Consider the following 22,369-nt stretch of genomic DNA (forward strand, 5'->3'; position numbering starts at 1 on the left):
TGAAAGTGCAGATAACAGCAGAAAGGAAGAGAAATCAATATCGTAGACTATTTGTACATTTCCCCTCACAGGTCTCTCATAGGCTGCATGTGGCTGAAAAGAACAACAATGGACCATCTATACACATCAGTTTATTGACATTTGAGACTTTATTGACCCACTGAATGGATAAAAACAGACTGCATGTCATTGTTCCAAGGACGTGTTTTGTTAGTTCAAGGACAGGCAAAGTTATCTTTAAAGCATCAAAGTGCAAACAACATGTTAATGCCACTTCCATGTAGCTGCAGAGGTTTATCTGCTTTATTCATTTAAATTTACTATTAATTTCTTAAAAAATAGACCCAAGTGACCTGGCCCACATCTGAAGCCACTTGTTATATATACAGCTCTGGAAAATATTAAAGAGTCCACTCCAAGATCATAAATTTCTCTGTTTTTAATATTTATAGTTATGTGTTAAAATAAATGGACCATTTTTGTTCTATTCTTTAGACCATAGCTTCCAAACTTTTCAGCCCAAGACGCCAAAAATAAATGTAACCTGCCACCGCCATTATCCCTGGATATGGTTAAAGCAGACAAAGGACACTGATTTCATCGGTGCACACATTTCTCACTTTTTTATTGTTTGTGTGCTGGACATTGTTTGCTGAGATTTTCAGAAACAGCTAATGGTGCAGAGTGAGGTAAGAAAACTCTGTATTCATCCTACCTGGTTTATCTGCAATGAAGATTTTATAGTCAATGTTTTTCATATGATGAAAGGGAATTTGCTTTATTACTGTTCACATCCCCCAGTGCCCTGACTTCTGGTTGGGGAACTGCTGCTCTAAACTAAACATTTCTCTCAAATTTCAAATTCAACACACAATGAAATGGCTTCCATACATGTACATGTAGATTTAAGACAAATCTGGAGTGGTCTCTTAATCTTTTTCTGGAGCTGTATGAATCCATATTAAATGTATCCCCATCTGCTGGCTTCCACAGATCTCTGAAGACAGATCTTGGTTTCAGGCTGATTGTCCATTAAATCAATGTTTGCTGCTGTAAGGAGAGAACAGGAGGCGGATGTGGCTCATCGCTTCAGGAAGTTATTGGCAATTATGAAATGACATCACCACAGTTTTCTTCGTGGCTTTGTTTGGTGCGTGTCCTGCTGGCCACGCCTCCGCACCGCCACGCTCATAAAGCATCCAGGCGGAGTGTGCGCGCACCAGTTGAACTCCAGCCGGCGCAGACAACAGGTGCAGCCTCCCTCCACGCCGCTGCAGGATAATGCCCACAGAGCGCCGCTCGTCGCTTTGCGCACGGCTTCCGCACTTTGGACACTTGCACGTTTTTATATCCTGATCACTTCCACGCTCAGAATGCCTTTTCCGCCCATCAGCCTCCCCCAGCGGATCTCCTCTCCTGGCAGGGATCTGTTCGGGAAAAAGAAAGCCAACGCAGTGCCTCCTCAGACTGAGCTCACCAGCAAATCCGGCGGAGACAGAGGGGGGTCGGATAAGGAGAAGCAGTCCAGCTCTTGGACCTCGGCGAACTTAAGGAACTTGGGGCGGAAAGCCCAGCAGGACAAGAGCAAAAGCCAAGCTCAGAAGCCCGGTGTCGGTCAGGAGACTCAGGTTAAGTGCTCCTGGCTCACCGTGCCCAAACCTCAGGACGCATCCGAAGGAGTCAGGCGCTCCAGCTCCATGGACTCCGCCAGACACCTCCACGGCAAAGACGAAGCGAAGAAGGAGATTCAGTTTACCCTCAGTCTCACCCCCGAAGCCATCCTCGTCATCCAAAAGCGCAACCTGGAGAAGCAGATGATGGCGAAGCAGCAGAAGTGCTGCGCCTCCACGGACTTCAGGCACAGGCGGGTGTTCCCGTCCAAAAAGGCGCACGGCCCGACCAAGGGCTGCGCGCCGCTCGCCAAAGCGGAGAGCGCCGAGCAGGACATCACCGCCATCGTGAAAATCTCTCTGTTGAATGACCAGTACAAGTACGACGATGTGGAGTACGAGGAGGAGGACGGAGACGTGGATGAGACGGTTGTCAGGAAATGTAAAGAGTGGCTGAAAGGCGTCGAGAACCCGTCCTCTCTGGGAAAAGTCGAGAAACTTTCTGCACTGCCGCACCTTAAAGGCTGCTGACACCTGACGTTTCAGTTTTGAACTCACAGTGAGGAGATGATGGAGAAATGTGTGCACCGATGGAGGCCTGCTGCTGTGGCATCTTAAAATTGATTCTTGTATACTGGACCTTTGTGGATAAGGGGGGGAGGAGCATTATCTACTTGTCTCCAAAGGAATGTCCTATAAAAGATGTCACTACCTGAAAAGAATGAGTGGTGTTAAAGAAAGTAGAAATGGAAAAGTGGAACACAATGGAATAAGAGGAAAATTGACAAAAATCCTATATTAAATCTTATTTGCAGCCTGGCTCACCAGACAGTGCTTGTTATGATTCACAGGGACTTTGCTTTGATGCCTACTCAATGTTCTGTTGACGTTTGATTTATACCTTAATATTCTTGTCCTTTGCACATGTTTTTTGTTTTCAGTGGGGCGCCTGTGCAGTTTGCGTGAAAAGGGGGGACGCAAAACCGTCCCTTTGTGTTGGGAGAACAATAAGCTGTCAACAACAGAGCTTTATATGCGCCTGGTGCTGCTGAAACCAAACTGGACTGTTTGATTTGGTTCCTCTAGTGAGAGGGTGTTATCCTTTGTAGGGATTTATCAGTCATGTACAGTATTTAATATTTACTAAATATTTGTACTGTCAAAACGTTTTCTCAGCTGATGATTTTATGCTGTTTTAAGTAAAAAGAAAATCTTTTTTTAAATTACACAAGTGTCCCAGAGCCTTTTAAATCCTTTCCTTATTTGTTGCGTGCTGCCTCTGAACTAATTTTGCAGTTATTGAGATTTCTTCTGCACTTCCGGCCAGTTCCCAGACAATGTTTTAAAAGCTCTTTGTTGCCACTGTTGCTACCTGAGGCCATGTGGGCATTAGTGCTCTAAGCTTCTTAGATTTCCTGCTAAGCAGGGTTGATCAGTGTAGCCTACACTGTATGGTTCAGGTGCATGATCCCTTCAGGAAATTACTTCCAGCCTGCTTTCTTTTGTCATATAAAAAAAAATGTATGCAGCTACATGAGGTAATAGGGTTGGGACCAAAATGTGCCAGAAATCCATGATTCACAGCAGAGGTGTTCTAACGTGTTCTCACAGAGATCATCCAGACATTCTCCGGAGGGGCTGTATGTGTGAACACAAATGTCTGAGTGAAGGTCTGCAAACATCTTGCAGACTTTCTCCGGCCAGTCCCCTAGTGAAAAGTCTGCTGTAAGTCAGAAGGAGCTGATTTTAGAACACAGCAGGAGATCGTCCGCAGGATTGAGCGAGAGCGAGTGGGTGTGTTGATGACGTTTCTAACACAAGACAAATGCAAACTCGAATTACCTCACTACGGTTGTATGCCTCCGCCAACCAGTACAGTGTCTGTGTACACTGCATACTTTTCTTTCAGATTCATATAACGTCACTCTGACCTTTAACCTATGAAATGTAATCACTTTATCTTTGTGCCCAAGTGACAACTGATCAAAAGTTGAAGAAATTCCCACAAGCAGTCTAAAGATATCACAATCAAGAGGTCAAAACTGTTTTTCGAGGCTACTTTGATCACCGAAATCCAATCAATGAATCAGTGAGTCCAAGTGAATGTTTGTACCAAATTTGAAGACATTCCCTTAAGGTATCAGATATCATGTTCAATAAAAACATAAACATACCTCGTGAGGCCACCTTGACCTTTGACCTTTGGCTACCAAAATCAAGTTAAATGATCTTTGAGTCTAAGTGAATGTTTGTGCCAAATGTTAAAGGATTCCTTGATGGCGTTGCAGAGATAACCCCTTCACAAGGTGAAAAATGTGCTTTCTGAGGTCACCATGACTTTGACCTTTGAACACCAAAATCTAATCACATCATCCTTAAGTCCAAGTGAATACTTGTTCCAAATTTGAGGAAATTCCCTCAAGGTATTCTTAAGACATCGTGTTCACAAGAATGAGAACAAACAGAAAGAAAACAAATATCTCAGGATGAAAAAGCAGAGTCACACACGAAGAAGAAATCTACGAAGATGTCAAGAGAGTTTGTGGTGAAAAGGGCCGACGTCAGTGTTGTTGGGCTGTAAACAAAAACACGTGATCTCCACAATGGAATTTATTCGTTATATCCTGCCTCTGCCTGCTGCACCAACCGTCACCTGAACTATCCAGAAATGTCTGTGCTGTTGTGAACGTGTCAGAGCGGAGAATCTCCTGCTGCATTGATCGTACGTGAAGATTAACCTCTGCAGAAAGTCCGGACCCAGTTCTCCAGACTCAGGTCATGTCTGAAAACGCTGTTTAGAGTTTGAACCTGACGTTTCCATACTCATGTAGTTCAGGAAAAAAATTCTATACAGGTTCAATTCAGGGCTTAGAAACAAACCAGTAAAAGATCATTTTAAGCAAAATACCTCCTGCAATACAACACACAAAGTGAAATGAAGTGATAAAGACCCTGACCTCTTTGTTTCTGCCTTCACTTTACTTCACTGATCATTAAACCACTCAAGGGAAACTCAACAATCACATCAAAGCCTCAGACGCTTCGCTCAGGGTCACAAACACAGTTAAACGTGTGTGTACAGTTTGGATGTTCCCTGCAATAAGCTCTAACTCTGTTTGCATTGTTCTCTGTCACTTGGAAACCAGAGTTGTGGTTTACTTTAACAGCTCGGACAGACGAGTGTGTCGTTTTAAGACAGTGCAGTGCATTAGAAAATCTTGCTCGCCAGCGACTGGTAAGCTGTTTTTGAAAGTTTACAACTTATTCACTCCGGTGACGTTGTCGTTTGATGTTTTGTTGTTATTTGATGCCTAATCATTATTTCCATTTAGAGAGAAATTCCTGATTTCCCTGAAGGCCTTGATTTGTCATGAGATCTGTGAAAGACCTTCATCAGTCACACACACTCCCCTCGACTTTGAAAGAGCACTTATTTCCTGCTGGTGTCAGAAAGGTATTTTTAAATAACCCACACATCAGCACTTTCACGTTTTTGTACTCCTGTTCTACATTTTATTCACAAACAGAAAAAAATGTAGTAATAAATCAGGTGTCAAACATGTGTCCTGGTATAACTAAATATTATGGGACCGTGCATTTCACTGCAGGTTCTCTCCATCTGAGAATACAGCATCATGTCCTGAATCAATGCTCCCACTCTCTGTCACAAACTGGTTTCATTGTCGCATGCGGCAGGCTGAGATCATGGCTGAGCCCGTACAGTGTGTACCAAGACCCGCTCGGTTCTCCGTGCCTCCCTGATGATGACAATTATCCCCTGCAAGTTGTGTAATCCTCGTCCATTGTGTCATTTCAGTCATGGCCTTGTTTATGTGCCTCACTCTGGTATTCATTACTATCTGAATTAGGCCTGATGTCAGCATGGTTACAAGTAGAAACACTTTCTCTTTGTTTCTTTATATTAGATCCCTGCTGCAGATCTCTATGTTTTCATTACCCAGCTGGAAACTCTTTCTGTTTACACCCACAGCCTCTCGTGTCTTTCATGTCTTACTCCCTTAACAGGAGTGAAAAGGAAATGTCTGCAGGCTTGTGTCCACCTCACCGCAGTGTCATGATCACAGTCTGGAGGAGTGACGTGCTGCAGCATTATCCTCCACTGACTTACGGTGGCAGCGAGGCGCAGATGGATGCTGCCTTGAGCCCGTCACTGACACTGTGCACAGAACAGAGAGAGAGAGAGAGAGAGAGCAAAAAGATCTGCAGGTCGTCTTCTCTGCGCCACCACAGCATCACTGTGGCAACAGAAACTGATCAATCCTGCGTGTCCTGTAGCTCTTGTGAGAAAAGACAAAACAGACACTTCCTGAACAGACTCGGGCCATAAACTCTGGTAATGTGGTCATTCATTGGCGGCCTGTTAGGAAGGAGACATTTCCCAGGGACAGGGCGACCTCAGAGTGGAGACAGATCACAGAGTACGGTGCTCCCATAAAACATCAAGCTCAATGTTTTATTCTCCATCTTAAGGGTTATAAAGTGAGAATGGAGCTCAGGGTTTTTCTGAAGTCAATCTGCTTTGACGTGCATCATTCTACTCCCATAAATCTTGTTCTTTTGTAACATGCTTCACATTTTACATTTATTTTCATCTTATATTTTTCTCTTTGCTGGGATACATCTATACCTCAAGATGTAGTAGTGAAACCTGTCCCTGAAAGTCCCCTCTGTAATATCCTTATATTGTCATTCTTCATCGTACTGAGATTACAGGCACTCAATAAAGAGCAGAAGATGAGGCAAGGTGAGGGATTTGTAGGAGAGGAGGTGGGTTTTTATTAATCCTGCGTATTTCCTTCTGGGCCTCTTTTTTTAAGCATTGCAGGAACACACAGTCAGGCTGTTGTGTGGGAGGATGCTCTCGGCAGACGAGAGGGATTACCAGAAATGCATTCTTTTTTTAATCTTCACTCAGGCGAGCTGACGGATTCTCTCCAAAACCAGCTAAACTGTTTTTCTCCCCCCCTGTTGATAGGCAGGGGGTGAAGTGACAGTTGATCCCTGGAGGAGGAAGAAGGGGGTGCAGGACTGCAGCTCAGACCCAGAGGCCAGAGTCCGGCGTCAGGCTCAGCTGGAGCAGGTTGATACATATTGTATTTGTACTAACGCAAAGAAACAATAACACAATCTATAATGTGATTATGTCATTATTTGTAATCAATTCTGACACTCTGCTCTCTGCCTTCACACTTAAGTAACACTTCCTTTCACCTTATTTCCCATCAGTTCCTTCAACGTCTCCTTTTTGTTTTATCCTCCAGCGCCATCTAGAGGCATACGGGAACATGCACCGTCTCAGAGATGCTCTGTCTTGTCGCTACGCTGCTCTGCTCAAAGACAAGGTCCACTCACAGAGAGTGCTGCTGCAGCAGAGAGACGAGAAGCTCAGGGCAAAGTCAGAGCACGAATCAAAGCAGGTAAATCATTAGGAAACTTTATTCACGTCTTGTGCAGAGACAGACATTCACATATAAAGGTTTCAAATGAAAAGTAAGTTGTTATTATCTGTAGTACTATATTTTTCTCCAGTTTATTATGCTTACAAAATGTATCACACCATAATCAAAGTAAAAGCATTTTAATTTAAAATTACCAGGCCCAGGGTTCTGTGTCATAATTATTTTGGGTTATTTTATTCAACAAGTTCACTTAGAAATATGAACTATATGAGTGCAATATAAACTAAAGCTCTTATAAGTAGATTTGGACACGAGGCCCTTGAATAACACACAGAACAGATTAGAAAGGTGCTCAGTGCAGCTCATACCTCTGTCAGAGTCCTTTTAAAAGAGAGTCCTCTTCCAGCTGCACCAAATGTCACACACTCATAGATATCATTCACCTAACTCTACCTAGATTTTCTCATCTAGCTCCATGAATTATTCCCTTGAGAAATCGGGGAAAATGTTGAAAAACACCCTATCTCACTGTCAAAGTGATAACAATAAATTATTGATCTTCCCCCTGATCTGGATCCACACCCCAGGAATTCTTCCCTGACCCACATACTTCCTCCAAGTTTTGTGGCAATCGGTACAGGTGTGGAAACATAACCTCCTTTGTGGAGTTAATCAGGTCAAACCCATCTGACATAAATAAATGAGAGATTTCTCGCCTGGTTGGTTATCCAGTCTTAACACTTTACACCAGGGGTCAGTAAGTGTTCACACATCAGGAGGAAGGACAGGGGGGAGTAGATGCATCTAGAGTAGATGCATCTTCCCAACAGTAACAGAGGGCTTGCAGACTTATACGAGCTTGTATTAATACTCACATGGCAAATAAAATGACTCACACACAAAAGAATGTGTTCTGTGCACTATGAGACCAGAGATGTAGTTAAGGCGCTACGCAAACACACAATAACAGGGGTCTGCTTCATTTAGAGCTGAATGAAAATACTGTTGGTGTTGTTGTCACTACCCAAAGGCCAGACTGCCACTAGTTAGTGTGGAAAAAACACATTTCTATTGGAATCCATGCGGAGCTCGATTCATTGAGATGAATAGTATTTGACTCTAAATTTGCGTTGTTCATGTGGTGAGTTAATGAGGCTTCACTTCATCACATCATGATGCTCAAACCAAACAACCCAGCACAGTTGTTTTACACAGTTTATTTTCTTCATGTGTTGACAGTTTTAAATGTCATTTTGGGGGATTTACACCAATGTTGAATTTACATTTGTAACTAGAGTAAGAACATTTTGAAGTAAACCATAACAGTGAGTGGTCAGATATTTTGCTGCAGGACCCACAGGCCACTATCTCTGCAATAAACTGAATCTCTGCTCTAACACACAACAACACAGAACCTACAACACCTTCACTTTTATTCCTGGAGTAAAATGCACATCTCCAACATGATAATAGAACTTAATCCTGTCATTCTTAATGTCCTGCACATTATCAGCAATACACTCAAACCCTGTTCATCATTCTGACTATATTAGTAACTATCGTATGAATTTGCTTTAGTCAAACATTAACTTGCTGGTTCCAGTCTGGACATATTAATTGGATCATGATCTGATAGGACAGACGTGTAATGAATTCAATTCAGGCTCGATTAAATATCGACACCAAGCCTGATTTTCAAGGTTGACGTTTTTGGAAATCATTAATTTCCATATTTCAATTTCTGGGCCAAACATTATGGAAAAATATTATGATTTGTCCACTTTCTTTTCTCCGACGCACCTGTCACTTGTCACTGACAAAAATCCCTTGCAATAGAAATGCAAGGGATTTTTCTGTTCTGATGTCCCAGTTTCTAAAATCAAATTTTGGCCTGACTTGAAATTTAAAATCCACGACTGACACATTTAGTTTTAAAACTGGGAACTTGAACTTTCTTTCTAAATCTGTGAATTCTTAAAAAATACTTAAACTCTTGAACACTCTTCTTTCTTTTGTTCTTTCTTAATTTTTCTTTCTGCATATTTCTCCTTCCGCTGTGATTGACTTTTTTTGTCTCTGTCCTAAGTGGGTGTGAAAAGAGCAATAAGCTTCAGAGAGGAGGGGGTCTAACATGAGAGAGATCCTGTCTTATCTTCCCCTGCTATAAAAGCTGAGCTCCTTCAGGAGGCTGTAATTGTCCCCTCTAATGACTTGCACTTGGGATGGGGGGGATGAAGACACAGCACAATAAAGGACTTTAGAGACCCTCCACTTGGAATCCTTTGCTTCAAGTTGCTGAGCAAATTTTCCTTAACTGGGATGGAGCGGCTCGGTCACAGACATGGCGGTGAGGCAGGACCAAAGCAGAGGCAACAACACCTGCTGGGGCCTAATTGGTCCTTGCTGCAGTTGAATGACTTCCTGTGGCTGTGTGTTTACTTCTCATTTGTTGTGTGTGCTCTGGTTCCCAGCCCCTGAAACAAGGGAGGCTCACTTTAAGATCTCTATTCCCTCATTTCCTGTCTCTGACCGTCTGTCTGCCGCCGTCTCTTCTCTTCTCCGCTCAGAAACAAAAGAAGCTGGCCGTCTCCAAGCTGCAGCACAATGACTCGTATCTCAGGTCTCTCCCTAAAACCAGCTACTACCAGGTAGATCACTGAAAGTGTCATAACACCAAAAGCAAAATGTCTCATTCCTCATTATAACATTCATAAAAAACACTCTTTTCTGAGATCTTTGACCTGCAGAAGCAGTTAGTGGAGCGTGGGCGTCTGAGAACCCACCACGAGTTGGTGGCCTTTTACACGTGCATCAAGTATAACAGTCCCCCATCACAGCTACAGAGAAGTCTGCAGGATGTCCGGAAAAAGAGTTAAGTTTCAGCTCCATTAACAAAACTTTAGATTGTCTTCATCTTAGATCTGAAGTACGTGGAAAGACTATTCATGTGATGTTATGATGTCTTTATGTTAACAGTGCTGGAAAGCAGGTCTGCAGCGGATTTGACGTCTCAAAGCAAGACGTCAGAAAAAAAACACCCCTGCACTGCTGAGGATAGAGAAGAGGAGGATGACGTTTGCTGTCCCAGGTTGTGTTTATCTACGCTTCAATAAGTCTGCATTTATTTTTAACCAGATTCTGTATGGACCACTATGAATATTCATAATTTTTCCTCCTACAAAATGTATTTCAGTGGCTACGTTTGTCAAGTAGATAAATAAATGTAAATAATTGTAGCTTCAAACCATGTATGAACCCGTACATACATGGTTCTTGAGGAGATTAAATGTTCGTCATTGTTAAACAGATGTTAATGAAAGGCTTATAGTATATTCACTATATTTGAGGACCTCTAGTAGATCTGGGGTTTTACATTTCAAAGGTTTAGGTTTTGGAGATGGTACTCAGCTGCAGAGGCCTCTGGTCTCAACTCTGGATCTTTGTTTGCGCTGCCTTCAAGTGCAAACACAGACTCCACTGGAGGCTTGTTTAGCACGCACCCTTCTGCAGGAGAGAGCTGAGTACTCACGTAGAAGTGAGAGGGCCAAACACCGATCTGACCTCTGTGCTGCGCAGCCTCGTCACCCAGTGGGACGCTCCGCTCCGACTCTCGCAAACATCATCTGGGGGGGGGGAATGTCGTAATTATGTCCACTACAACAAAGATATAGCAATTGGGCCGGTGGTGTCACTTCATGCCAGCTCTGTGAGCAGATGTTAAAATGTTTGGAGAGTTTCTTTTCTTTTAAAGCTTTATGGGCTTCCAGGCAAACAGAGCTCCATTTGCGGAAAGTGGAGAGATAATGTGAGAGCCTGTTTGTGGTTCCACTCATCATTAGTTATGTGCTTTAAGTATTCTACCTGCTATAAAAACAATATTATTTAGCTTTAGGACCTTTATTGAGGATAAAACTTCAGCTGATGCGTAACTGACATTGTCTTTTAGGTCATTAACTTACACATACACAAAAAACTACACATTTCCATCAAGACTGACACTTCTAGCTCCATTTTTCTCCTAAAATCAACTGATATTACTTCTCACAGAACTTGAAATTAAATTTTCAGCCCTTTTTCAAATTTAAACTTTCAGCACTTCCATTTTTATCTGCTATTTCAGCTTAATTTCACTTTAAATACTATTTCAAGTGTCCCACAATTTGACTATTTAAACCCTCTTTTCCATATATAATTTTTTTTATTTGAAGACCTTGAAACAATGATTTAGATATATTTGAGCAAAACCTTTCCTACATGGCTGGGCTGTTTATTGGGTCTCTATATCCAATTACACAACAACAGGCAATTGCATTCAGGCAAAGTTTAAAATACACAATTCAGAATTATTCTGAGTGTGTTTTTTGTTTTAATGTGAAGAAATTAAACTCAGAATGAGGTTTTATCAGATCCGCTTTCACTGTTTGCACCTGTTCTCCTCAGCCTCTGTGTCCTATGTGTTTACATGCTGTGAATGTATAACAGAACAGTGTCATACTGTTAATTAGGGCTGAGCGGTGTTTAGTAGGAGCATGTATGATGTTAGTACGAGGCTGCCACTGTGAAGCTGCACATTGGCTTGGGGACATTAGGAGCTTGGTAAGAAGGCGAGTGAAGACCTGCGCCGACAAGTCTTCCATCAGTGTGAAATCGCACCACTCCACAGACAAACATGGAGACAGAAGCTCACCCCTCCACCCACCGCACACCCAGCCCGCCTGTGCCATGAACGCATTCCCCGCCTCCATGAGAAATACCCAAAATAAAAGCAATTAGCGCTGAAGCCAAAATATGGAGTTGGAAAAAACCTTGGCTATTTTCTATATAAGTAATGAGCAAATTTCTCCAATCTGTCCTGTTTGAGGCTATTTATACGTTTATTATTAGCTGCTGTGATTTATTGGAAAGTGGAGGCTATAATTCTCTATATTTGTGGCCATCTGGTCATAGTCCCGTCAACATGTTGAATTTCACAAGTAAGCAGTACCGATCAGCAAAATTAAATTTACCAGAACGTACCACGTCTATTACTATAAATTGACCTCAATGAGTGGAAATTGAACATAAGACGGGGCTGGAGCTAACGCTTCCTATTTTGTAGGAACCTGCAGGGCAACATCTTTGAAGAGTATTTGGAGTTTTCCACATTCAAGCTTCTACAGCGCCACCTGTCAACACGTCAGCACTAATAGTGTGCATGTATGAGTGCAGAGGTTCTCCTCCTCATTCCTGCCACCTGCATCCTGCACAGCACATGGGGTTTGTATAGATCTGCTACCTGCTGCACTGTCCTGTGAGTAAACGCTGCCTTGCTCAGGACACCTCCCTGCAGCCAGTTTGCACCCAGCAGACAAAGTGTGTTGTCACCCGAGTGTGCAGTGTTATCGGCTGTGAGCAGCACCACAATATGGCTGCTCCTGTGAAGTAGCACACCGTTAGGAATATATTAACAAGCCGACATTTTGTGTGCAGGTCACATATCAAGGCAGCAAGAAAGCTGATAAACGGGTTTTTACACAGTTGTGAGGGGATGACACCGTTTTCTTTGAGACTAACTTACTACAAATGTGTGTGTGTGTGTGTGTGTGTGTGTGTGTGTGTGTGTGTGTGTGTGTGTGTGTGTGTGTGTGTGTGTGTGTGTGTGTGTGTGTGTGTGTGTGTGTGTGTGTGTGTGTGTGTGTAGGTTGTTAGAGCAATGGTCTGGTCCAGGAGAGAGTTCGACTGAGCTGATCTTCGGGGGCAGCCAGGAGAAGGATGCAATTGAGCCAGTGTTTCCCAAGGTCGGTGTCAAAACCACAGGGGCAGTAATCCCACTTAACAAGGCCAGTGAGAGGCAAACACACCTGGAGCAGTGTTCACTCAACTGCCTCTTTAAACCCACCCTGATCAGCAGTGACATGGATCGATGTGGGATTAAAAGTGTTTCCTTTGTATCTAGTTTGGCCTCCTCTCATTCTGCAGTTTTGGTGGTGCAGTCATTCAAACTGTTGCCTCGCAGCCGGCTAGGGCCTTTTGTGTAAAATTTGCATGTGTGGGTGTTCTCTGAGTTTTCTGACATCCTTTTTCAGCCCAAAGACATACAGGGTGGGTTAATTAGAGACTTAACTTGCTTCTAGTGAAGTGAGTTTTGGCGTGTATGGTTGTTTGTCTCTCTGTGATAGACTGGAGGGCGACCTGGGTGTACCCCGCATCTCGCCCAGTGTCAGCTGGGATTGGTTTTAGCCCCCCATGACCCTCAAAAAATAAGACATAAACTGTGTCTCAATTTTAGGGGCCTCATCCTTTGTGACAGACAAATGTGTCATCATTGGCAGCTGAGACACGTCCCCCCCACAATGTTTTAATGAATAATAATAATAAAACTGTCGACAAGCAAAAAAGCACGACCATCCAAAATAGTCACTATGAAACTTTGAACGATTAAGGAATTATGGTGCAGCCCATATACTGTTTCTGGCAGCTCTGCATGCGGTTTGTCCAATATCCCTTTTCCACCATCGCGAACCAGGTTCCAGTTCCGGGCAGGTGCTAGTGCTGGTTCACAGTTGCTTTTCCACAGGCCAGTGCCGTTCAAAGAGCCACGTCATGACGTCACTGTTAACGTCTGTATACGGCTCTGCTCTCCCAGCTAAGGCTAGCACTAACTTTATTATTACATTACATTATTATTAATGTAACTTTAAGCACAACAAAAACAGCGGCGGATGCATCGTATTTTAATGAGTGTTGCTTGTGGCTTTGCTTTTCTATTTTCGAGCATACACCTCATTCACCTCGTGTTAGTAATGAGTTGTGAGATTTTGGTCCCCCCCAAAGGTTCACTTCATGACTACAGCCTTGGCAAGATGGCAGCATTTTTGGCTTCATTCATGGATAGTGGGAGGAAGCGGAGACTTCATCTTTATATCAGTCTATTGAAAAAGCGATATAGCTTACATAAAATAAAGTGGGGGCCACTCTTGTCTCTGTGCAGGAATTATCAAGCTGCCATCAGCCACCAGGTCTTAGCTTAGCATTTATTGCAAATCTTTACAACGATAGCAATGATGAAGGGAGAGGCTGGAAAAGAAAAGTCAGATGAGAGATGAGGTTATGCTCAGGTGCTGAGCTGAGCACATACGGACAAGCACGCAGGACTCATTTTTCCTCTCACCTCTGTGTCAAATTGGGCCTGAGCAAACAGAGGATGAGCCTGGGTGGAGGGAGAGCAGTGGAAGGCAAACAGAAGTCAGACAGGACTGGTAAAAACATTACTCACTGCAGCTTTTTGAGTTGACGTCTCAGATTCACCGCGGCCAGAGAGGCCTGACACCCCTGTCCAGCTTTGAGTGTTTGTGAGGCACCTATAGCACATACTGTACGTACGAGTTGGAATGTGGTGAAGTCAGGGGACCACAACCTTCATAACATATATGTCCTGAGTTTGTTATATTGTTCTGATAAGTATAATGTACTTTTATTTTTAACATGGTTATCTTTTCATTATCTGAGTGATAGGTTAATTGTCCTGACGCAGGCTGCATCTTCACTTATTAGTTCCTGAAAGAATAAAGTTAAGGTAGAAAATGTAAATATCTATATTCTAAGATCTTGTTTGTCTTGAGCCACAAATCTACTTTTTTATTTCCCTGACATTAACATGGAGGAATCACAAGGTGTTAGCTCAACTCTATGGTCATTTACATGGCTATGTTCAAGTAATATGTTATAACATTATATTATATTTTTACAGTTATTTAGAAATGAATGCGATAAGTTTATGAGAACAAATTATAATAGTGTTTGTTTCAATCTATTTACAACAAATTATGAATAGTTTTAATAACTTCCAACAGATTCCCAAACTGTTTTCCTTTAGAAATATAATGTGTTTTCAAGTTGAACTTCAATTTTGGAACATAGCTTCAATTTATTTAATTACGGAAATCAACTAGTGTAGACTTGAAGTGTGTTTTTAATCTTGTTAATGAATCACAATATAAAGTTGACACAGTATTTAACCAGTATCGCACAAGATGTTCTGAAGAGTTTAGATTTTGCAAATCCATCTACACTCATAAGCTATATTATCAGGCTCATTATACCTTTGTGCCTCATAGTTGACTTAACCTAACTGAGTCCATAGCATGTTCTAAAAAATGGTGAGCAGGAACTTAAAGGGATTTATGTTGATCGGGATTGGATTGATCCGTGATGGTCCTTTAATCTTTAAAAAGAAGCAGAGTGAATACATGCTTTACTGTGTTTACTTGACTTGCACCTGCATTTTACCCTTTGATGGAAGAGGCAATGGGCTGGGAGATCTATTGCTACCATAGAGCAATAACGTTAATTCACAGTGCTGCAGTCTCACATCAGGAAGTGGCCAAGTGGGACAGTCAGCACTGGGTGGGGTGTTGGAGAAGTAGAGAAAGGCACCAAACGGGACACTAGGACTGTGGGAAATAACACTGGCTATGACACCTCTGACTTTTACACCAGTGGTTATCTCAGCTCATACCCAGGGGTGTCTCATTTTAAATTACTTGACGATTAATGGACACGGAAATGATAAATGAATGTAATATGTGCCACCTTTAGATGAAAGCCCCCACATTTGCAACTCTGCAGCCCAACATTATGAGGAACTTCCGAAGCAAGATGCCTGATCTGGTAGGTCAGCGGTCAACGTAGCCTCTTTTGGTGACAGTGTGTGGTTTCCCACACACTGACACATGACAATACTTCACTTTTTTTCTCGAACCAGACACCTGAGATTCCTGAGCAGAGCACGAGAGCAGAGATTTACTTGAGACGGCTGAGACAAATGCATCGTCTTTGCTTGACCAACATGGCTTTTTCCCAAAGGTTGGTATTGTAGCAAAGTCCTGAGATTTTATCCCCTTTCTATGAGTTTGAATTGGATTTTTTGAGTAAGGTTCAGTGAGGAGACAGAAGATCAGGAGCGTCGTCAAAAAGTCTTTCAACTGCTCTTTAAACTGAGTGGGGTTTGTTTTTCTCTGCTTGCTGTGAACTCTGGTCCAGACTGTTGGATAGAGAGAGAGACTCACTGTGCTGGCAGGAGGAGCAAGGCGTCCAAGATTTGGTTAGTAACTCAAACCAGCCACAACACAACACAACACCACAGGGCGCTATGGAAGCTAACACATAGCTGTCACACGCTATCTGCCATTTAATGTTTGTAAGCTTTATATTTTATTTGTTTTGGAAGCCACCATGGAAACAGGTCACACCGAATAGAATTACCTGCATACAGTGGTTATTTGTGAGCGTGACGCTGATGCACCACATCACCACCTATCTGGATGTAAATGAGTTCATGTGTTTTCTTAATAGGTTTTTTCTGCTCTTGTTCTTCCATAGGTTCTTCCAGGTATTAACCCCAAACAAGGGAAGACGAGCCAAACCAACCAGCCACCTCTGTGGCCTGAAACAGCCAACAAGTGTCCAGAAAACCTCCATGTCCCAAACAGCTGAACAGAAGGACCCCGTCCAGGTGCATGAAAACAAATATTCTAAACCTTGTTTTTTTATTTGTTTGTTGGAGACAGAGGAGTGATTCTCACTTGGCATGTTTCATGGTGTTTCCTTGGCAGCCTCCGTTGTTTTGAGACTCCGGAAAAATCCTGATCCCTTATCCATATAGGATGTGTGTCAACAAAAGCACATACAGGTAAAATGATTTCTTACAGTGAGGTAATTTTTCTGAAGATTTATTTTTTAATATATATATATATATATATATATATATATTTCTTCTCACTTTAGATCCTCGACCGTGGGTTTAAACTGTGGAGGAACTACACAGAAAACAGAGATCATTGAAGAAATCATCACCTTTTTATCAGGAATGTGTCCAGTTTTTGTCCATGTCGTGATTAACCCATATTACACACTTTTATACTGTCATACAAACATATTACATACTAAAATAGCAACTATCTGTATCTATCTATTTTTGTATATTTTAAAAATTCTTATGTCATCTCTTTCATTGGTTTTGGCACAATTTACACAGTAAAGACCTAATGCGTGTGTGAGTTATCTAAAATAAAAGTATCGCTTTAACAACATGTAAAGTATATAAACACAAACTACACCTCTTTAAAACCGTTTTTAAAGAGTGATTATGATGTGTAATTTATATTTCAATGTGTGACTACAATGTGTTTTTTTGTTATATTTATTTTTATCTTATTTTCCTTGGCTTTCCCTGCAAGTGTCTGAGCATTGTTAAAAGTGCTATATAAATAAAATGTACAATTATTATTTACATAATATTAGCTATTATTATTATTTGTATTAAACAAGTTGATGATAATTTATGGCCAGCAGTTTGTTCTATTTATTGACACTTTAATGGCTGTTTTTTTGCCATAACATATTATCACATTTTATGTATAAAATCACAAGACAGGAATTATCTAAGAACAATCCAATGAAAAAACCTAAACCAACACTGCTTTAGTGTGTCTCAATACTTCCTGACTTACCTTGTCTGAGTTATTCTAACCTAACCACATTGGATTGACTCATAACTTTTTTTAATCAGTAAAACCATTCACCATAGATTTGAGAAAACCTCAAACAATCAGCAGTAAATGGTTTATTTGTTGGTCACTATTTTAAGATTTAAATGAAGATGTTGTTTGAGAATTTATAGTTGCAGGACAGTGCATGCAGAGACACTCATAATAAACAGCAGTGGCCATGTTCATCTTGAAATGAGCTATGTCACCCAGATGTGTTATCAATAGTGTTTTGGAAAGTGCTGGATGGCACAAGAAATAAACTTGCTGAAGTGAGATTAGAGACAAATGTGATCCTTGCGGCACTGAAGGAGGACCAGGGACAGTCAGACTAGTGGTTTAGCTTCTGCAGGTGTGACTTTGATCTAAGTGTCAATATTTACAGGTTGATGTAATAAAGTAGGTTCAACTGCTCCATTCACTTCTCTGTCATCCTGTGGACCGCAGTGATATGGCCGCTCCCAGCCAATCAGCAACAAGCCCGCAAAGATCAAAGAGGAGACGAGCCAACCACCTCTGCTCCAAACACCCATCCTGACATGGAGCTCCCTCTTCTCTCTATATATTCGGACAGTGAACGTCCTCGGATAAGGATTTGTCTCTGTGGAGACACAAGAAGAAGATAGAGACAGAGGCAGATTTCATTTTTTATTTCTAACTGACCGTGAGATCACAAGTATTTCGCCCTGGAGCTGTTGGACAGGATGGCCTCAGGCGCTGGTGAGTGCCCCGGGAAGGCCAGCAATTACCGGGTGGACCACCTCCTCAGTGCGGTGGAGAGTGAGCTGCAGGCCGGCAGCGAGAAGGGCGACCCCACGGAGAGGGAGCTGAAGGTGACCCTGGATGAGAACGAGCTTTGGCAGAAATTTAAGGATCTTACAAATGAAATGATAGTGACGAAGAACGGCAGGTAAGCACGAGGAAAAATATCACATCTTGACAAACATACTGAGCACCACACTTTGAATATAATGTGTGTTACTTTTATTCTGTTTTTTTTTTTTATCAAGGCGCATGTTTCCTGTGCTGAAAGTCAACGTGTCCGGGTTGGACCCGAACGCCATGTATTCTTTTTTGCTGGACTTTGTGTCTGCGGACAACCACAGGTGGAAATACGTGAACGGGGAGTGGGTCCCCGGAGGGAAGCCTGAGCCTCAGACTCCCAGCTGCGTGTACATCCACCCAGACTCCCCAAACTTCGGAGCGCACTGGATGAAAGCTCCGGTCTCTTGTAGTAAAGTGAAACTCACCAACAAACTCAACGGAGGCGGTCAGGTGAGGAGACGAGTTGTACTTTTTTTTGGATAATATTTTTTCTTTCACATAATATTTGATTTCTTAATAAAAATCGAAATGAAAAATATAACTCGATAATACGAAATCACAATGTCTGTTCTAATGCGCTGTTTTTCAGATTATGTTAAATTCCTTACACAAGTACGAGCCACGCATCCACATCGTGCGCGTCGGAGGCCCGAGGAGGATGATCACCAGCCACTCTTTCCCAGAGACACAGTTCATTGCAGTGACAGCATACCAAAACGAAGAGGTTGGTAGTATTATTACATTTTTTAAAACACGCATATTCAAAAATACTTCTTCTATAACAACGATGTTTCTTGTATGTGCGTAAAATGATGTGCATAATTTTACGCACGCTTTGAATTTGGATCTTAAGTGAGTTTAATGATGCCAAACACTATCCTGATTATTTTTTGTCGTTTATTTTGTGGTTTTAGGTAACTGCTCTTAAAATAAAGTACAATCCTTTTGCCAAGGCCTTCCTGGATTCAAAGGAGAGGTAAGACTACATGTGAAGTAGTTTGCAGGATGAGAGAAACAAATTGAGTCCAACAATCTGTCTAATAGAACTAAATTATGTCTTATTGTATTTTTGCAGAAGTGATACCAGAGACATCAGAGAAGATGCCAATGAAAACCAACAAACAACTTACTCTCAATGTATATATACACTATAATTTATCCCCAATTTGTCATGTTTTTCAGACGGGTAATTTATCTAGAGCTCAAATGGTCCCATCATGTATGTTCTCTTGTGGAGCCAGTAGGTGGCTGGTTTATTCCTGGCACAGGCTCCCTCTGCCCTCCTGCCAGTCCCCATGGCCAGTTTGGGGGTCCCATCTCCCTTTCACCATCCCACGGCTGTGAACGCTACTCCACCCTGAGGAACCACCGCTCTGCCCCGTACACCAGCCGGTACGCCCATCGGACCAACTCGCCCAGTGAGTGCCCTCTTCCACCTTTCACCTTCATGCATTCAGGAATCACACCACTTCCTCCCCGGCTATTAACAAGAAACGCAAACAAATGTTGCAGAGTGAGGAATGTTGTGCATTCCTCTGGCTTTTGTGTGAGTGGAGCCACAGAGCTGTAAATGGCTTGGCCTCAGAAGAGGAATGTACGGCCAGAAGATTCACACCTTTGACTGTCATAGCTGCTGCTATCAGAGATACAAATCTGAGAAACAACTGGTGTAGTGATAGAGGGTTTGGTTTCTGACGAACACATTTGAAACCACTTGTGACCTGTACGCCTCCGTAACCCCAATGCTTCTGTTTGCAGCTGGGTACTCCGATAACTCATCAGCTTGTCTGTCCATGCTCTCAAACCATGATAACTGGTCCAGTCTGCAGATGCCATCACACTCCAGCATGATGCCCATGGCCCACAATTCCACCTCTGGTGCCAACTCTAGGTTTGTGTAATCTCTCTTTATTTATTTTCATTTGTTCAACTCAACATTAAAAACAGTTAGGAAACATACACAAGAATAAAATAAGAAAATGCCTTTATTCCTAAATGGATGCAGTGTCCATCTCTTCACCAATGTTTCTGTTTTAAATTTGTTGTTGTACGTACCTGAAAAAATATTCCAAGAATAGATGAGTGAGATGTTTTCCTGTCCATCTCTCTGCACAGTCAGTACACCAGCTTGTGGTCAGTGAGTAACTCACCCCTGACCCCCGTGTCCCAGAATGGAGACTTAAACAACAGCCTGACATCCCAGGTCCTGCGAGGGTCCAGCAACTACTACCCAGGCCTGGCTCACTCAGTCACAGTGCCCTCCTCTGGCTCTTCCATGTATGACAGCGGCGCAGCCACAGATGTGCATGACACAGCTCAGTATGACGCCTCTCCACACGCGCGAATCCCATCATCCTGGACCCCTGTCACACCTCCGTCCCTTTGATGGGAGGGTGCTGGGATAGAGATGTTTTCAGGGAGTTTGAATTAATCTAAGATCTTTTCAATCAAACAAATATCCACTTTTCTGTTGGTCAAATAAAATAAGAGTTCTTGAAGTGAAAGGTTTACTTTATAATGTTATAAAACACGTACAGTTTACATATGTATTATAATTCAATATTTCATATAAAGTATATATTTTTGGTTGATTTTCCACCATATGTTGATGTTCAGCAGAGCAGCAAAAAGTAAATTTTAATATTTGTGACCAAAAAACATTTGAACCTGCTTATATTAAGCAAAAATCCATGATATTCACAGAATTAAGCAAAAAAACATATACAGCTGAAAATGTAAACATTGTTTATAGTGTAAATGAGAAAGCAATTGAGGATTAACATGTAAATAGAATGATGAAGCTTTTTGTGCTTCCATGACCCTGTTTGAGTTCTTATGTTCCAGATGATTTTAATGATTAAATCAGAAAAGAAAATGTAAATACTCTGCTACACAGATGATTCTCTATTTTCCATGTCATTAAAAACAACATGTCAAGGTCTCTTGTTTGGCTGATTTTAAGACCATGTGCTTCACTTCCTGTTGCTCATTGCTCACTACACTGGTCTGCATCTAGTTTTCAAGTTGTCATAATTCATCCACTTTGTTCACAGTGTTTGTTCCTTTTCCTATGGATTGGAATCAGTGCCGCACTGTTCTCATTGTGCACGTTTAAGATTTACTACAGTTCACAAAGTCAGGTCCAGGGGCCTTCAGTGTTCATCTAAATTAAGTCCCCAACAACTTAACGGACAGTTTGGTGTGAGGGTTCTTGGTTTCCTTGGGAGATAAAACTGGGTCCGTGGCCCAAAAGATCACAGTCCAAATTCCATGATTTCTGAAGAAATCACTAGATGTTTAAGTCCATCACCAGTTTGCTGAATGTGCCGCCTACAGCCCCAAAATACAAAAGACCCACTCAGAAATCCTCCCAAAATGTCTCTCTTTGTCATGAACAAGCAGAAAGCTGTTTGAGATCAAATGAGCTGCACGCTGTTGCTTTTCTATCCAGCAGCCAATGCTAAAATATAATTAGAAAATGCCCTTAAAAACTTGAAATCCATTTTATTTTTCATTTAAAACAGATTATTACAGTTTTGCAAAAAGTAAGAATCAGTGATGTTATCTATGGAGTCAAAGTGTCGGCTAACTCCTCATCCTGCTGCTCACTGTTTGAGGGTAGAGCTACTGAAAGGGGGAGTTTTGCACACATGGGTGAGGAAATACATCTGAAGGATGGGGGGGGGGGGGGGGGGGGGCTGCGGCTGCTGTGACTGTGTAGACTGTGTGTGGATGTCAGGGTGAGAGCCCCCAGAGAAAAACCGTCAACTTTAACCCTCTCACCCTGCTCCCATTCACTTCCCTGACACGAGGGCAGTTCTCTCCTGGAGGATACTGGTCACACATGATCATCGCTCATGTCAGGGATCTTGTGATAGTTCACTTCACTGTGTTTACTCAGAGAGGTAGCATCTCATGTCACGCTCACTTAACTCACTTTGAGCCCAATGTTCTCTTTATGCTTAGAAATCTATACAACATTATTCCA

The 22,369-nt window shown here is 42.1% G+C and overlaps 3 protein-coding genes across 3 annotated transcripts; all 3 read left to right on the top strand.

Annotated features, from left to right (window-relative positions):
- The first annotated feature begins 1,223 nt into the window (after positions 1–1,223).
- On the top strand, positions 1,224–2,841 carry prr18 (proline rich 18). The gene has a single exon (XM_034609334.1). It carries the CDS (start codon positions 1,374–1,376, stop codon positions 2,139–2,141), a length of 768 nt encoding a protein of 255 aa, XP_034465225.1. The 5' UTR covers positions 1,224–1,373; the 3' UTR covers positions 2,142–2,841.
- Positions 2,842–6,599: 3,758 nt separating this feature from the next.
- si:ch211-130h14.4 lies at positions 6,600–16,504 on the top strand. The gene is made up of 8 exons (XM_034608947.1): positions 6,600–6,711; positions 6,893–7,048; positions 9,598–9,678; positions 9,763–9,901; positions 10,007–10,118; positions 12,711–12,807; positions 15,608–15,679; positions 16,391–16,504. Exons 2-8 carry the CDS (start codon positions 6,917–6,919, stop codon positions 16,502–16,504), a joined length of 747 nt encoding a protein of 248 aa, XP_034464838.1. The 5' UTR covers positions 6,600–6,711; positions 6,893–6,916.
- Positions 16,505–18,175: 1,671 nt separating this feature from the next.
- Positions 18,176–21,853, top strand: tbxtb (T-box transcription factor Tb). The gene is made up of 8 exons (XM_034609418.1): positions 18,176–18,466; positions 18,567–18,831; positions 18,971–19,105; positions 19,296–19,357; positions 19,457–19,518; positions 19,623–19,799; positions 20,140–20,272; positions 20,497–21,853. Exons 1-8 carry the CDS (start codon positions 18,261–18,263, stop codon positions 20,765–20,767), a joined length of 1,311 nt encoding a protein of 436 aa, XP_034465309.1. The 5' UTR covers positions 18,176–18,260; the 3' UTR covers positions 20,768–21,853.
- Positions 21,854–22,369: the final 516 nt, after the last annotated feature.

The sequence above is a fragment of the Hippoglossus hippoglossus genome, chromosome 15, assembly GCF_009819705.1.
Source record: "Hippoglossus hippoglossus isolate fHipHip1 chromosome 15, fHipHip1.pri, whole genome shotgun sequence".
Taxonomy (NCBI): domain Eukaryota; kingdom Metazoa; phylum Chordata; class Actinopteri; order Pleuronectiformes; family Pleuronectidae; genus Hippoglossus; species Hippoglossus hippoglossus.